Raw genomic sequence first — 16,086 nt, 5'->3', positions numbered from 1 at the left:
AGTCCAGGGGCCAGAAGACCCTCATGCAAATGTTTTGGGGATGAGTATTTCAAAGGTGTCAGCAAAGACAAGGGCCAGCAGTAGGATTTTCATGGGTGTTTGAGGAAAATCTTGTGCATGCTTAGTTCGGGTTTAATGGGAACTTGGGAAGATGAAGGAACTGTAGTTTTCTGTTTTTTTTTTTTTTTTACTTTTCTGGGTTTCAGCTTCCTGGAAAGTGGTCAGCTGCAGTGTGAAAATGTTAAATGGAAAGTTCCAGGAATAAACAACTCATACATTTCGTATAACATCTACTGCAGTATTGTTACAGCTGTGTGATTTTATTGCTTATTGTTGTTCATCTTTACTGTGCTAGTTTACAAATTAAAGTTTATTGTAGATATGTGCACAGAGGGAAAACATAGGGTATTATCCATGGTTTCAGGCACCCCCAGGGTCCTGGAAGGTGTCCCCTGGCGATAAGAAGGGACAGGTTGCTGTGCTGGGATGTGGGACTCTTGGTGGCTGGGCGGTGGCTCTCAAAGCTGCCGACCAGGTCTGGTGAGTGTGGCCGGGTTCCTCATGCAAGCTCACGCACCCGCTGTCTCTTGACCAACTGGCCAGCCAAAAATGCCAATCACTCTCACAATCCAAATCAAACCCACCCTACACGTTTTGAAGCCCAGGTAGCAGTGCTTCTGAAATGCTAATTTTTCACAAACAACAGCTAGTATTTTGATGGGCGTCTTTCCAGGGACAGACATTTCCACTAAAGTTCTGCCTCTGGATCAGAGGTTGAAATGACACGGTCCGCTAAGCCAAGAATAGAGATTCAGAGTCTCCACTATGTTCCTTGAAACTCCAAAATAACCTCGAGGTGTCCTGGTCTGATATTTATTCTGGAAGTTCATTTGACATTTCTTTAATTTTCTTCCACTGGAGCTAAGGTTATTCATGATATTTAAAGGGGAATGGTAAGAAGATTACTTAAAAATAATTCTTAATCACACAATCATATAATGTAACGCTCATTTTATTCAAGGGTCAATTTGTCAAAGTTGTCTACTTGGGGGAAAATGCAGCACAGAGAGCTACAGTGAGTAGCAGTTTGGGGTAAAGGCTTAAGTATAGAAAAAGGAGTCATTAAACACTTTCTCTAAATGGCTAGGTAGTAAATATTATAGGCTTTGCAAACCAATAAGAAAAATTGAAGCTATCATGTAGGTATTTATATACTTACATAAATCTGGAGTCTACCAGCACATTGTCGCAGGGCTGTGACATTGGTGCAAGGCCCATCAATTGCCCCATGAGGCATACTAGAGTTCAGAGGCCACTCTATGTATGAATGTGGACTTAATACATGACAGAGGCAGCAATAAAGATCAATAAATGAGGACAGATTACTTAGTGGATGATGCTAGGTAAATGAGAGTTCTGCTTGATATGACCTACAAAGGCAGTCTCCAGATGGTTTAACACTTTGCTGGATAGTTTAACTGAATGCTCTTCAATGATCTATGTGGTAATATCTAGGTTCGCCAGGACAGTGCTGCTGTGACATTGTAGAAGCTTTAGGAGGTGAATTCTCAAGGGAGTTCTTGGCTCATTGGAGGTGTGTCCCCAAAGAGGGATTGTGAAGCCTTGGTCTCTTTTTGATCTTTTTCTGTTTCCTGGCTCAGGAGGTGAGTGGTTTACTCTGCCATGTATGCTCACTGGGGTGATCTGCCAGGCCATCTGATCCTGGACTGGGACCTCCACAGCTAAGAGGCAAATTAACAAACCTCATGCCTTTATCATTTAAAATCTCAGGTATTTAGTTATGGTAGCATGAAGCTGATTAATGCAAACCAAAATGGGAAAGGTAAAGCTATAAAATTAATAGGAGAAAATCTGGCAGAGAATTTTTATATACTAGAAGTAACAAAGAACTTTTAAAAGTTTGAAAGTGTAAAATATATGCCCACCTCTCAAAATGTTATATCTGTCTATATTAAAATTAAATATCAGTGTAAGACATCATGATGGACTTATTAAACCACAACTGTGAGAGAAGATATTTACAGTATTTGAAATTGACAAGCTGAAATATTCTGGAAACTTCTACATATTTACAAGAAAAACAAAGAAATTTCAATAGAGAAATAGGTATGAATGAGCAATTTACCTAAGAGGAAACACCAAAAACTAACATGTAAAGGAAGAGGTTCTCTAACTCACTAGTATACAGACAAATGTTCATTAAATAATCTTTGAGATATCAATTTACACCTATTACACCTGCAAACATAGAGAATACTGGATAAAAGCTGGTTGGAAGATATGTGGAAATACAAGAACACTCATGCGCCTTGGTGGTCATGGAGATGGGTCTGATCTTTTTGGAGAAAGTCTTTATACTTTAGCCAATTATTTGTACATACTCCCTAGTACAAATACTCCACTCCAGGGCACACAGCCAGAGAAAGAGCCAAAGGAGTTCTGCTGAAGAAGGGTAGGGAAAATGTGTGATCCTGTGCACGTCAGTATCACTGGATTAGCAGGCAATTGGAGGCAATGTGAATTTACAGTGTGTGTGTGTGTGTGTGTGTGTGTGTGTGTGCGTGCGCATGTATGTAACACATAATAGGTATACTTGTATGAATACTGGCCAGCAGGTAAAAGTTTTCAATAAACTGACTTCTTATTTGTTTTCCATTTTTGTTAATCTTTCCTTTTCTTTTTCTGCCTTTTGTTTGATTAGGTATTTGTTACAATTCCATTTCATCTTCTTTGTTGGTCTATTAGCTGTAAATCTTTGTTTTATTATTTCAATGGTTGGTTTATAGTTTATAGTATACATCTCTAATATCTATAACACACTGCAGCCTACCTTTGGGTGATAGTTTATTATTTCATATATACTACATAAATGTTACAACAGTGTATTTCCATTTCTTCCTTCCTAGCCTTTGTGTTATTCTGAGCATGACTTTTTCTTCTACATGTTAAAATTGCACACTACACTACTGTTATGTTGTTTTAGCATTCAGTTATCTTTAAAAAATGTAAGTAATCAGATAAATGTGGAAACCACACACAGTTGCTGTTTCTGGTATTCTTCCTTAGTTTCATCATTTTCTTCCTGCCCAAAGGACTTCTTTAAATAGTTCTTGCAGTGGTGTGTGTTGGATCTCACAGATTGTAGTTTTCAGCTGAGGTTAGTTACAGTCACTTTTAAAATGTCTTTGTCTGTTGAGTCTAACATCTATGTAAGTTTCAATTAATTTATATTTCCTGCTCATTGGAGATCGCATTTTTCTCCTTGTTTTCTCACTAGGTAGTGTTTAAGTTAGATGCCAGGTATTATGATTAGGTCATGTGCACTTATCCCCTTGTTTTGTTTTCTTTTGTTGTTGTTTTTGTTTAGAAAATTTGTGTAGTTTTATTTTATTGTGAGGCACTAAAACATCTGAATAAATCATTATCTGAGTTGTGAGACAACTGCTTTCTCCTTCACTTCCTTGTGTTACTAAGTCATCTGGGTGGATCCATTGTAATCACTAGGGTCTATATGTAGAAGAATAAGGCAGAGAAAGAGATCAGAGAGATGATCATTTGAGGAGAAGTTGTCCTGATGTTGCTGGCTCTGAAGATGGAGGAAGAGGCCACGAGCCAAGGTATGCTGTGGTCCCTAGAAGCTGTGGAAGGAGTGTTTGAAAATGAATGCAGTTCAAAACTCAATACCTTTATCTATTTTTTCCCTTTTCTTTTCTTCCTTTCTCCTTGTCTTTTTTTTCTTTTCAGAAATTTGAAAAATTCAGGAAACCAAGAAGCAGAAAATAATCCACTTTGCTATAGTTTGGATCTGTGACATTCCCCTAAAGGCATGTGTTAAAGTCTTGGTCCCAAGCATTGTTCTATGTGTTACATAAAATACACAAATAGTATCGTATACATGTTGCTCAACAATATCTTTCTGAGATCTAACAATAAGAACATAGACTTGTTGAAGAAAGTAATTTTTTGTTGCTAATCAGAAAATTTGTTATTAAATCAATATTTTAGTGGCGCATATTTCTTGCAATCAGGTGAAAATACTCTCTATTTAAAAAATAAAATGCATCTATTTACTTCCTGGGAACATCAAAGTGGTAAGGAGAGCTGGGCGTGGTGGCGCATGCCTGTAATCCCAGCACTGGGGAGGCTGAGGTAGGAGGATCCTCGCATGTTCGAGACCAGCCTGAGTTACAAAGTGAATTCAAGGACAGCCTGAACTGCATAGCGAGACCCTGTCTCAAAAAGACAAAAAAAAAAAAAAATGGTAAGGAGAGCCCATTTCCCAAAGAAAGACAATTGCTGTTAATAGTCATCAGATTGTTACATATCCGTGGGAAAAGTAATGAGTTTATAAAGTCCAGATGTCTCTGTGTCATGGGACTATTCAAAGTAAACTAAACTAGCAATGACGCTATAACATTAGGGCAAATGTAAAGTATATAAAGGAGCACTGGCTCTAACTTTGATTGAGATTAATGTTATTAATATCTTTCAGGGAACTAGCCAAGAAACATTTTCAGGTTTTATCTTTATAAATAAAATTGCTCCGTATTTTAGCAGTCTTTTTCTCACTTAGGTCTTCATTTAAAAGTTCAGTGTCTGGCTTTTTTTGCCAAGGTTAGCACAAATGATGCGCAATTTGGTGGAGACCCACAGTTGAGGCAATCAACAAAACTTAAAATAAGTGGCCAGTTAACTGGAGGAAGGTGGTCCTTAGGTATAAACGCAGATATCACAGCCTGGAAAACTGGAACCTCTACGTATGTGCTGGTGAAACATTTGGTCAAACGGTTGCTTGTTGTGCCTTGGAAGACAGACTCCATGCTGACAAGGAATGTAGACCTAGGGGACTAGACACAAAAGATTCGGGGTAGTGAAATACTGGGATCGTGTTGGCAGCTTCTTGGTACTTTCAGCAAAACTTACAAGAGGGGGGACCTCAAGTGCAAGTCTACCAAGCTGTGAGAAGAGAAAGCAACGAGCATTACAAAAGGGGGCCCACTGTGCCTCAGCCTCACTCTAAGTTGAGAGTCATGCTCTGTACACAAAGTGTCGCTGTGAAGTGAATGGCTGTACTGAGTAGGAGATAATGCTGCCGCCATGAAGTTTGGGAGCCAGCTGGCAAAGTAGGGGTTAAGGCTCTACTTTGGAATCTTATTTCAGAGGCCTCCAAGTAGTTGCCATTCAATGAAAGACGAAAAGAATGAGATGGGCAGGTCATAGAGGCCAATCTAGAAAATACGAGTTTATAGGCTTAAATCTATGTCTAGCGAGGATGTTGGGAGTATTTGTTCATGGAGAAGCCAAGAGCCAAATACAGCAGAAGTCTATGATGTTTTTGAGGAATTTATATTGCCAAAAGAAACATGCCTGGTATATAACAAAAGCATGTGACTCTAATCCTCAAAGTAACCTCTCCAAGGCTGCAAAAGCAGGAAGGAGGTAATGGCCACAGAAGATAATGACCAAAGAACTTCCCAGAGCCAGTGGGGGGAGTTGAGCAGACAGAAGACATTTCTTCTGCCGTGGTCTCTTTTCACTTACCTCTGGTAACACAGCGTTAACATTGCAGGTGAGGGTATTGCTCCCAGGGACAGAGCATACAAAGAACTTGCTCCTGATGACTGCAATAGTCACTTGAGGTTGTTCATAGGAGGCAGAAATTAATTCTATCTTCATTAGACCACACTGGATTACGATTGTATCTTTTGTTTTTAAACCGGACTAGCTAGATGAACGAATGAAATGTTGAAAACTGAGATATTCATCCTTCTCTATTAAATCTGTTCTTCCCACAGCCTGGATTAAATTGCCATCCCAGCCACGCAGTGGTTCAGGCCCTAATCTCCGAAGCCATTCTGTATTCTAGCCCCTGCCTGGTGCAGAGCATCGAAACAAGCCTGGCATTTGTGAGTTAGTCCGGTGGTTCCTGTCACCACGAGGAAGAACAGTTACCAGCTGGAGCCATGCGGGTGTCAGCAACAGGGACACAACTTGCTGGAGAAGCCGCCTCTAACCTTTGTGGCACCAGAGACTCGTTTCCTGGCAGATAATTTTTCCACAGCCTGAGGGGCAGGAAGAGCTTTAGAGACAATTCAAGCATATTACTGTGACAGCACACTTTATTTGTATTATTATTACATTGTAATATACAAGGAAATAATTACCCAGCTCATCCTCATGCAGAATCAGTGGAAGCCCTGCGATTCTTTTCCTGCAACTAATCGGTTTCATCTGGTGGTGAAGAGAGACAGCAACAACAAGGTGTGTTGTTCTTAGCATTTTATGTTTCATTTGCACAATATTTAGAACCGAAGGTGCAGCTTTCCATGTGACCTCCAGCTGCCGTCTTGATCTGGAGATGGTCATATGTCTTCTGTGCTTTCTCTAGGCTGCTGTTTTCTGACCTAAGATACTTCCCAGCCATTTCCTACCATCTCGATCATTACTGTCACTTATTTTCTAAGTATTCCCATGGATGGACTAAGCTGAATACCTCTGGGTATCAGCTACTTTTTCCCTTCAATGGCCACATTAAAAAATGAGGAGGCAAGCCGAAAATGGTAGTGCCCAATTATAATCCCAGCACTCTGGGAGACTGAGGCAGGAGGATCAAAAGTTCAAGACCAGCCTGGGCAATTTAGTGACTCAGTGAGAACCAATCTCAAATTTAAAAATAAAAATGGGTTGGGAATGTAGCTCTGTGTGAAGGTCTTGGGTTCAATCCACTGTAACACCACACACACACACACACACACACACACACACACATGTGCCAAATATGCTGTCATGACCTGTAGTCCCAGCTTCTAATGAGCCTGTAGGAGGATTCTGGAGCCTAAGGGTTTGAGACGACCTTGGACAGCATAATAAGATCTTATTTCAGGGGGAAAGAGAAGAAAAAATAAAGTGAAATTCTAACATGCCTCCTGGCTTTCTACATAATCTTTTACCATATTTTGGCAAACAAGTCCAAGTAGTTGATTCAGAAGTAATAATCTTTCTTTTTTTTTTTTTTTTTGATTTTGGATTTTTCTCCAGTACCGGGAACCGAACTCACGACCTTGCGCTTGCCAAGCAGGCGCTTTTGCCGCTGAGCTAAATCCCCAGCCCCAGAAGTAATAATCTTGAACCTAGTTAGTGCTGTGATCTGGGCAAGTGAGATCTGGGAGCTTCAAATACCTAGATAACCTTCTTTTATTAGCTTTTATGCTCTTTTTTGCATGAGGCTTGTCCTGACCCATGTCAAGATAGCATCAGCTCCAGCAGATCTCTCAGTGCCCCACTGGAAAAGAGTGTTCTAAGGTGGAGAAATTATGGAGCAAGCCTTGTGTTTGCACGGTGTGTATAATGGTCTCATCAGGTCCCTGAAGAACAGGCAGATGAAAGGGCACGTGGGACTCACGGGGGCTGGGATAACAGGCTTACTGAAGAGGAGGAGGCTGCTGAAATTGATTCCTGACAGTAGAGGAGGACTGTAGGTGCAGGGCCCAGGACACGCCTTTATTCACTCACTGTCAGCCCCACCTGCTCCCAGGCCCAAAGACAAATCACAGCCCTGCAGGGCTAATCATTTATTGAACAGGCAGAGAAAGCTCTTATCCGTACACAGTTGCCCTAGGTCTGGCAATCAGAGAAATTTAGAGAAAAGCTTTGCTTGTTGGTGAGCTGAGAAACCCTCCTGGGCGATCAGGGAAGATCTGGAGATGCCAGATGACACCTTCAGGTGTGAGTGCGGTGGGACTCGGGTCACAGAGCTTGTCAGCAGGTGGCGCAGATGAGGAAGAGATGGTGCAGAGTCCAGGTGGGGAAGCGTTCACTCAGCACTAAATCAGCAGAGGACAAGAGAACACAGAAACCACCGTGAGCCCCTCTGGGATTGAACTGAGGACAAGGAGAAATTTTGCTACAGAGAAAAATGGTGATGCTCACCTCTTCATTCTAACTCATGTTATGTATCAGAATAGAGGCAGAAGTAAGTCACTTTTCTTCTGTCACTAGTGTCACGTGAACCTTCCCTCAACTGGATCTATGGAAAATAGACAGGAAATAATGAAGAATCCTACAATTGCTTCTACTATCTTGGGCATCAGAAGTTTTTGAAGAATGTTTGAAAATTGAGGAATCATGACAAAAGCCACAGCCACTTTTTATTAACTGCTTATTTTAGGCAAGTTGCTGAGACTTTCATACACACTATCTGAACGAAGCCCCACACAAATTCTGATGTAGGAGACAGACGAGGGAGGAACGGGGAGGACAAAGGAAAAGTCAGTGCTCCATTCCCAGATGAGAAATCCTGGATGTGCAGAATTCAAAGGAAGACATTTTTGTGATCAGTTAAACAGAAACAAGCCCACCCCTGGGCCTAGAAAATGAGCCACAGCACAGGTCCACGTACGTTTATATCTGAGTTTCATACACAGTACTTTGTTACTCGCTTTCCGTTTCACACTGAGTCTTCATAATTCTTTAACATGTTATCCATCTCCGAGGGATTTTCAGGTACATTACAGCCACACAACTCTAAAGTACACATCATGGTAGCGCTGGGTCTTCAACCCAGGTCCTCCAACTCGAAACTTCAAACTCTACACGAAGGCTTCCTCACCAGATGATTTCTATTGGGATCTTTGGGCCCAAACCCCTAATGCGTTTGGAAGACACTGACACCCGGTCCACTCCCTCCTCGCCAGGGTCAGAGGTCACACACCTGGGGGCTTAGGCTACTTTCCATCCCGGGCCTGGAGACAGCGATCTGCAGAGGCAGAACAGAACACTTTCAGACACAGCTCCAGGTTCTTCAGCCAAGAGAAACCAGATGAGTCTTCAGGTGGGGGCGAAGGGCACTGATTACCCTCCCTTGGATTTGTCCCTTCTGTGACATGGCACATAGGAAAGGAAAGCCAGAGGGCTGAACTTACCAACGTTGGTCAGGTCTGTTATGTTCTGCTCACCGATTCCATTTTCTTTACTAAATTCTTCAAACCTTTTCTTGATTTCCGGACTCACATCTGGTTCTCGGCCTGCGGGAAGAGTGCCAGTGACTGCTGTGTCTTGGATCTTTGTTATCAAAGTGAACGAAGGGGCAGGGTTGGAGGAGGGTAGGGGAAGCCTGGTAAGAGTTGGGTGCCAGATAGAGTCTTGGGGGTAGGATATAACCTGTCCTGAATTTGACATCAGTAGGGCATCAGTGAGAGATTTCCTTCTTTCTTTTGTTTTTCAGACAGGGTCTCAATGTGTAGCTCATGCTGGCCTTCAACTCACTATGTAGCCCAGATAGGCCTCTAACTTGTGGCAATCCTCCTGCCTCAGCCTCCTGAGTGCTAGGATTACAGGCATAATCCCAGGCATGCCACTACACCTGGCCAGTGAGAGATTTCATCATCTTCCAATCACCAAGTCTGAGGAATTTCCAAAGGTCAGTGTCTGACTTCAGTGGGAGAGAGACAGTCCAGGATAAGACTGGAAAGACCATTTTGGATGTAGGGTTCCTTTCTTCACCTTTCTCCCCGTCACAGGATGAGTGTAAGCAGAAAAATACTCTACCATAGAGCTCCAGCAGTTGAAAGCTTTCTTCACTCTTGAAATTCCTGAGCTGAAATATAGCATAGCTATCATAATCTGTCTCCACTATGTGAAATACATTGTATCCATCATCTGTGGGGGAAACAGAATTCAGCTCAGGACTTCTTTTATCCATGGGAAGCAGTAGAAACCCTTTACCTGTTCTGTCCCACAAAACACATCCAAATGCATATTCTAGAAGAGATGAAGAGTGAAGACGTCACATGCCTTCCGTTCGCATCCCCCTGGACTTTGTGAGGTCATGTCTAAGGAAAGGGAGCCTGAGAGACTGACCACTAGCACAGAAACACCACCAGAGCTGCAGTAACCCGCCTCCTGTCATCTTCTGTGAGACCGAGCCACCTCCCTCAGCCTCTGCTAGTGACGCCCCTCTGTCCTCTCTGTGAGTCTACTGGCCTTGCATGTCTGGTGCTACATCCTGTGCAGCGAGGTCTGCAAGATGACAGGAAATTAGCACCTATCTTATCCATTTACTATGTTGTCCCTGCTTTTTTCTTTTGCTGGGGAAGTTACCTGTGACCAAATAGCATTCTTTATCTGATGGTGCTATGTGCTGAGTATTGGCTTTTGCAAGTACACATGAGCATCTCCAAATTCGGAATATTGGTTATTATATTTTTATTACCAAAATAAATATTGACTAGGAATTGTTCAAGATCCTGAAAACATTGAGTTTAGGTAGTTCTTTCCAGATGGGAATATAATTTAGAAGACATTTGTAGAATACTTACTGCTCACAGTATACACACCATCACCTTTTTTGTCTGCAACCAAAGACACTGCAGTACATTCTCCATTTACACTGTAAAAGAGGATGAATGGCTGCCTAGGGGGATCCACTGAGGCTGGCTCCCTCACCCTTTACTTTACCCATAACTTCAGTTTCTGATTCTACTCAGCTCTCAAACTTTTTTTGTGAGACAAAGTCTTGGTATGTGGTTCAGGTTGGCCTTGAACACACTATATAGTCAGGCTGTACTCAAATTTGAAGTGATTCTCCTGCCTTAGCCTCCCAAATATTAGGACTATAGCCATGCTTCACCTTGCCTGGGTTTGAATTTCTATTTGCACAATTACCAAACAGCTTTTATTGTTTCACTCAATTTAATACTTTAAGAATGACTTAAACAACTCCTTCCTTTCATCACTTCCACCAGTTCTTCCCGGTGAAAGAGTAACAATTACTGTCACTTTAGTTACAACCATTTGTCTAGGTCACTGGTGGCGAACCTGTGCCAGAATGTTATTTGTTTTAGACAAAGATGTTAATGTATGAGTTGTTTTTTCTAAACTAAAATTTCAGCTTTCAGGTTTAATTGCAGTGTTGGCACTTTGTGATAAATAAATGGGTCTTAGATTGCAGTTTGGGCCCTCGTCTCTAAAAGGTTCAGCATCACTGACTAATGAGGTCATAAGTTCAGTGTACTCCATTTGCCAGGTTCTCAAATAAATGCCTTGCATGCATCACCTGACTTGCTGTTCACTAAAAACCATCAAGGAGAATTGCCTTTATCTCCTATTACCCAAGGAAAGCGAGGGCAGAAGGCAATGCGCTCTCTTGGCAAACCAGTAAGAGAGAGATTCCACTTCCGGTGGATGATTCTAATCTCCATGCTCTTAACCTATGCTATATTGTCACATTAACTATGATTCTGGCAACATATTCCCTGCTTTCCCACACACCCAAGAAATTTATTCCTATAACCAGCTCTTGCCTCTGAATCTTGAAAATCCCCAAGTCCATCACATCTTGGGTCAGTAGCAGAAGAGAGACTCTGATTCTGATTAGAGGCTCAGCACCTGTGTATGCATGTGCTTCTCTGGGTGTTCACGTGTCTATATGTGTGAACCTGTGCCTGTGTAGGTTTGACATCAGACCCTGGCCTCTATTTTCTCTTTTATAACTAAAACAGGCCACACTTACTGTGTATGGAATTTAAGGCTAAGGTAGAGTCCCTCAAGGCACGGATGCAATCTGAGGACCACACACTGCACTCCCCCAAAGCTCTAGCCCTCTCATGATGGGTGACAAGGAACACACCAACAGCTTCTTTACTAATAGTAAGACCTATAAAGCATTTTAAGTTTTTCAAACTGCATCCACAAATGCCATCAAAGGACACCAAGTGGTGGCTCTTCACAGCCCCCAGAAAGTAAAGGAATCAGTTGCACAGGTCTTTCCTAAAGCACCTTCAGAAGTTCATCCACAAAATGAACCAAACAAAAATCACGTCTAGAGAAGTGATGTTTCACAGGGAAAAGCAAAGGAAATGTATTTTCAGACTACATTCTAGTGCCACTGAGTACTTAGATCACAGTTTTCTTGGAATTTCCAAGACTGCTGCCTAGGTCTGGAGCGGCTGCCCTCACCACATTGGGTACATGCCCGACTGATCCCATCATAGTTAAAGAAAAGTCCTAAATCTCCAAGCTCTGTTCTTGCAGCCCCTCAACCCAAAAAGAACACAAAGCCCTAACCCTTAAGGCAGTGATGCACAGGTAGGGCTTGGCTTCCTTTAGCCCAGAGACAGATGTAGGTCCTAGGTGTGGACCCTAGGTCACCACTACCCCCTCCATGAAGACGCCACCCAAACACCAAGCCTGACCCCTAATCTCCATCTTTCTTCTGCCCTCACCAGCAAGCCTGGCCAAGGTCCGCTTTGGGGTGGTGGTGCACCAGATGGAAGAAGAATCTCAAGCGGAGGCTCAGTCCTCTAGGCTCACGAAGTGAAACTCTGGGGAGAAAAAAAAGCAGCTCACCAGTTCTACAGAAAAATAAGAGCACGGTCGCGTGTAGGGCAACGCAGATCCCAAACCAGTATGTGCGCCTGCGCAGCAGGCCGCCAGAACTACATTTCTGTGCCTTCGGCCAAGGGCGTCCTGAGCTGTACATCAGCCGACCGCAGCTGTGTCTTTCCAGCTCCTTACAAGTTGCAGACTGCGTTGCTTTCTATAGTTAAGTCAGAAGGGGAAGAGGAAGCTCTTCTTTCACTATGAAAAAATATAAACCCAAAAGGATGCAAAGTTATTGTTAACACACTTTCCCCGATAACATGCATTACTATAATGCCTGTCCATTGCATTAATAATTTATAAATATCCTTTCAATAAATAACCAAAAAAGGAATGAAACAAATTTGACCTAGATGACATTTCATAACAGAGGCTGCCTCTATTAGTGTAGTGACTAATAAATTTCAGCCTTCTAAAAATAAATCTAGTTGGGCATGGTGGCACACACCTGTAATCTCAGCACTCGGGAGGCTGAGGCAGGAAAATTACCGCGCGTCTGAGGCCAGCCTCGGGTACACAGTGAGTTCAAAGATACCCTGAACTACATAGTGAGACCCTGTGTAAAAAAAAAAAAATTTGACAGCTAGGTAGTTGGAGAGAAAAGGAGGGAAGATCAGAGGAAAGGGAAGAAGGAGATTTTCCAACCAAGAACGACATTAGAAAGCCATACTTTTATGGTAAAACATTTTTCCTAGATTTTTTTGTTTCTTTTAGGAGTTTAGGTTCGGTGTTCTTTCTTTTTTTTTGTACCAGCAGTCGAACTCAGGACCTCATGTTTGCCAGGCAGGCCCTGCACTGATGAGCTAAACCCCCAGTCCCTGTATTCTCTTTAATGCTACCAAAAATGGTCCTCCATTGCACTTCTTTATAAATTAATCGATCCTTGTATGCCTGAAGTAAAGTCCAAGAAAAGAATTTAAAGAGAAATGTGCAAATCCTTTTCCCAAACAAAAGAATATACAGATTGTAAATAACAGAGAAAAGGCAAAAACAAAATTAAAACCAGATAAAGCCCACTCTGATATATTATATATGGTATTTAAATATGTAGGCTATTGTTATGCCTATAGTCATAAATCACATATAGTTACATATGCTGAAATATGTAACTATATACTTTAAAAATCGTTTTATTGAGCTATAGTTGACATAAAATAATTATGTGTTTAATGTACTATATACAACTTGATATGTTTGGAGATGTATACAGCCATGAAATCATCAGCCTATCATTACTATAACTGTATCTTTTGATTGGGGAATTGAGAACTTGCACATTATAACTGAGAGATGTTGACTTATTCCTGCCATTACATTATTTTTCTGTTGCTGATTTTTTTTATTCCCTTATGCTTAACTACTCACCCTGCCTAGTGTATTCATTCCATTAGACTTTTTTTGCATTGTTGACTTCATTGTCTCTTCCTAGGACATCCTTGAAAATTTTCTGGAGTGCTGATTTGGTGGTCATGAATTTTTTATGGTGCTTTTTTTTTTTTATCATGGAAAGACCTTATTTTCCATCAATTTTGAAAGGTAGTTTTACAGGATACATTAGTCTGGGTTGGAAGATGTTTTATTTCAGGGCTTGAAACCCTTCACTCCAAGCCTTCCTGGTCTTTAAGACTTTGTGTTGAGAAGTTTGCTATAATTCCAATGGATGAAACTTTATAAGTGATTCTTTAATTTTCTCTAACAGCTGTTAAGATTCTGTCCTTGTGTTGGACTTCTGGTATGTTGATTATGATGTGCCATGGAGAAGTTCTTTCCTGATTATGGCTATTTTGGGTTCTATATGCCTTGCTTCTCTGTATGTTAAATTCTTTCCCTTTATCTGGAAAGTTTTCTGGTACTATTTTTGTAAATAGTTTTTTATGCTGTTTTCTGATTTTTCACTAAATCCAATTAATCTTAGTCTTCTTTGCATCACCTAGCAGCTGTTGGATCCAGTTTTTAATGTTCTTTGGTCTTTAAGGTATCTCTGAGTATTTGGTCATCTGTATCAGACATATTTCTAGTTCTGACAGTCTGTCCTGGCACTGGATACTTCTGCTGCCCATATTGTCATTAAAATTTTTAATATCCTGGGTAGATTCCTGTTTAGTACCTTTTCATGGATTCTAATTCTTTGCTAAACTAGTCACTCATGTTTTGTATCATCTTTTTAGTTCAGCTAGATTTTTATGATTGTCTTCTCTAAGTTCACTGATCATTTACTTATTAAGTCCATTACCTGTTTAGTTATATCTTCTTTGACCTTGATGAGAACCTTATTGATATGATTTTTGTGTCCTCCTTTGTCATTTCATGTAAGTCAGCTGTTTGGCTTTTGATTTCCTCTCCATTGATGCCCCACAGATCAGTATTAGAGAGTTGGCAGTTCTGAGAAGCATTTTGTTTCCTTGTCTTCTCATGTTTCTATTTGTGTGTGTGTGAGTGTATGTACATGTACTGAAGTCTGCACAGCAATTATAGTGAAAAGATTTCCTTAGTAGTGTGGAGATCTCTTTGGTGTCTGCTTTATAGTGATATACGCTGAGCATGGCTAACTATAGACCTTTGCCTCTGTCTCAAGATCCAACCTCCTCCACTAATTGTGGAGGGGAGGATGCAGTGCAGTTGGTTCAGCATCCAGTTCTGTGGAAATGAACTACAGTATTGTTTCTGACACAAAGACAGATCAATTAAGAGCAAGAACTATGACATGCTGACAAGAGCAACAAAATCAGCAACAATAGAGTCAAAGATAAACTGGTTATTGACATATAATAAAAAACCAATAAAAGCTACCACTGTAGCTTTTAATAATATCCCTTAGTTATTGTGGGCTGATCGGGTCCACAATCTCCCAAACAAGTGTATAGTGAAGGCTAAATAAAAAGAGGTGAATGAATCATTTCAGGGTTCCAGCAGGATTAAAGCCCTCTCACAGAATTTGAGGTTCTATCAGGCTAAGACCAAGGTGTGATTTTAATCATGAGAAAGAGAAAGTGAGAAAAAGGACCCTCTTAAGGAGTAAAAAAAACTCAATGAAATTAGGTATAAGTAACAGAAAAGAATGAACAAGAAGAAGATGAAAAAAGAAAAGACAGTAAAATAAAGACAAAGAGAAAAAGAAAAACCCAAATCCCCCCCAAAACAATGAAGAAATAAAAACGTGTTTTTAAATGAGTGGTTTCTTTCTAAGGTCTGCAGTATTAGAATCTGCCATAAATGGGGTAGGGATAGTGATTCACTGCTAAGATCTATTTTCTTTCCACACTTACATATTTGTGTGTGAATGCTGAATCCTGATCCACATTTCTCACTGGGTGTGGTCAGCCAGTGTTGTTTGTCCTAAGGCCACATTTACTCTGCAGCTTCCAGTTTCTGAGTCTCTCTGTGCACCTCAAGTCACCGCTTTCTTTGCCTAGCCTGTGGTTTGTGTGGTGGCCTCACTGCTCCAGAGGTTCCTCTGTCCATACAACCCAAGCTGTGGCAACCGTCCAAACTGAGGTGTATCCTTGCTTGCTTTGGTAAATGGGAAAAATGAACAGATCACTGAGCTCTGCACTAGATGTAGACAGTAGGGTGGGGGTTTGTAGGAGACTGTAGCTGACGTCCACTGTATATTAGTAGCTGTCTTAAGCATTAAGTTTCTGTTATCCTGCCTACTTCTCCAAAGAGACGCACCTTTCCCTTTAAGTC

General features: G+C 41.2%; 1 protein-coding gene across 1 annotated transcript; it reads right to left on the bottom strand.

Moving 5' to 3' along the window:
- Positions 1-7,577: 7,577 nt before the first annotated feature.
- On the bottom strand, positions 7,578-12,597 carry LOC102027750 (major urinary protein 5-like). The gene is made up of 5 exons (XM_013513295.1): positions 12,367-12,597; positions 9,568-9,678; positions 8,943-9,044; positions 8,732-8,776; positions 7,578-7,844 (listed from the first exon to the last, which is right to left on the bottom strand). The coding sequence occupies exons 1-4, from the start codon at positions 12,497-12,499 to the stop codon at positions 8,745-8,747; spliced, it is 378 nt and encodes a 125-aa protein (XP_013368749.1). The 5' UTR covers positions 12,500-12,597; the 3' UTR covers positions 7,578-7,844; positions 8,732-8,744.
- Positions 12,598-16,086: the final 3,489 nt, after the last annotated feature.

Source organism: Chinchilla lanigera, unplaced genomic scaffold, assembly GCF_000276665.1.
Source record: "Chinchilla lanigera isolate Chin_1 unplaced genomic scaffold, ChiLan1.0 scaffold00018, whole genome shotgun sequence".
Lineage (NCBI taxonomy): Eukaryota > Metazoa > Chordata > Mammalia > Rodentia > Chinchillidae > Chinchilla > Chinchilla lanigera.
This window is presented reverse-complemented; position numbering and strand designations above follow the sequence as displayed.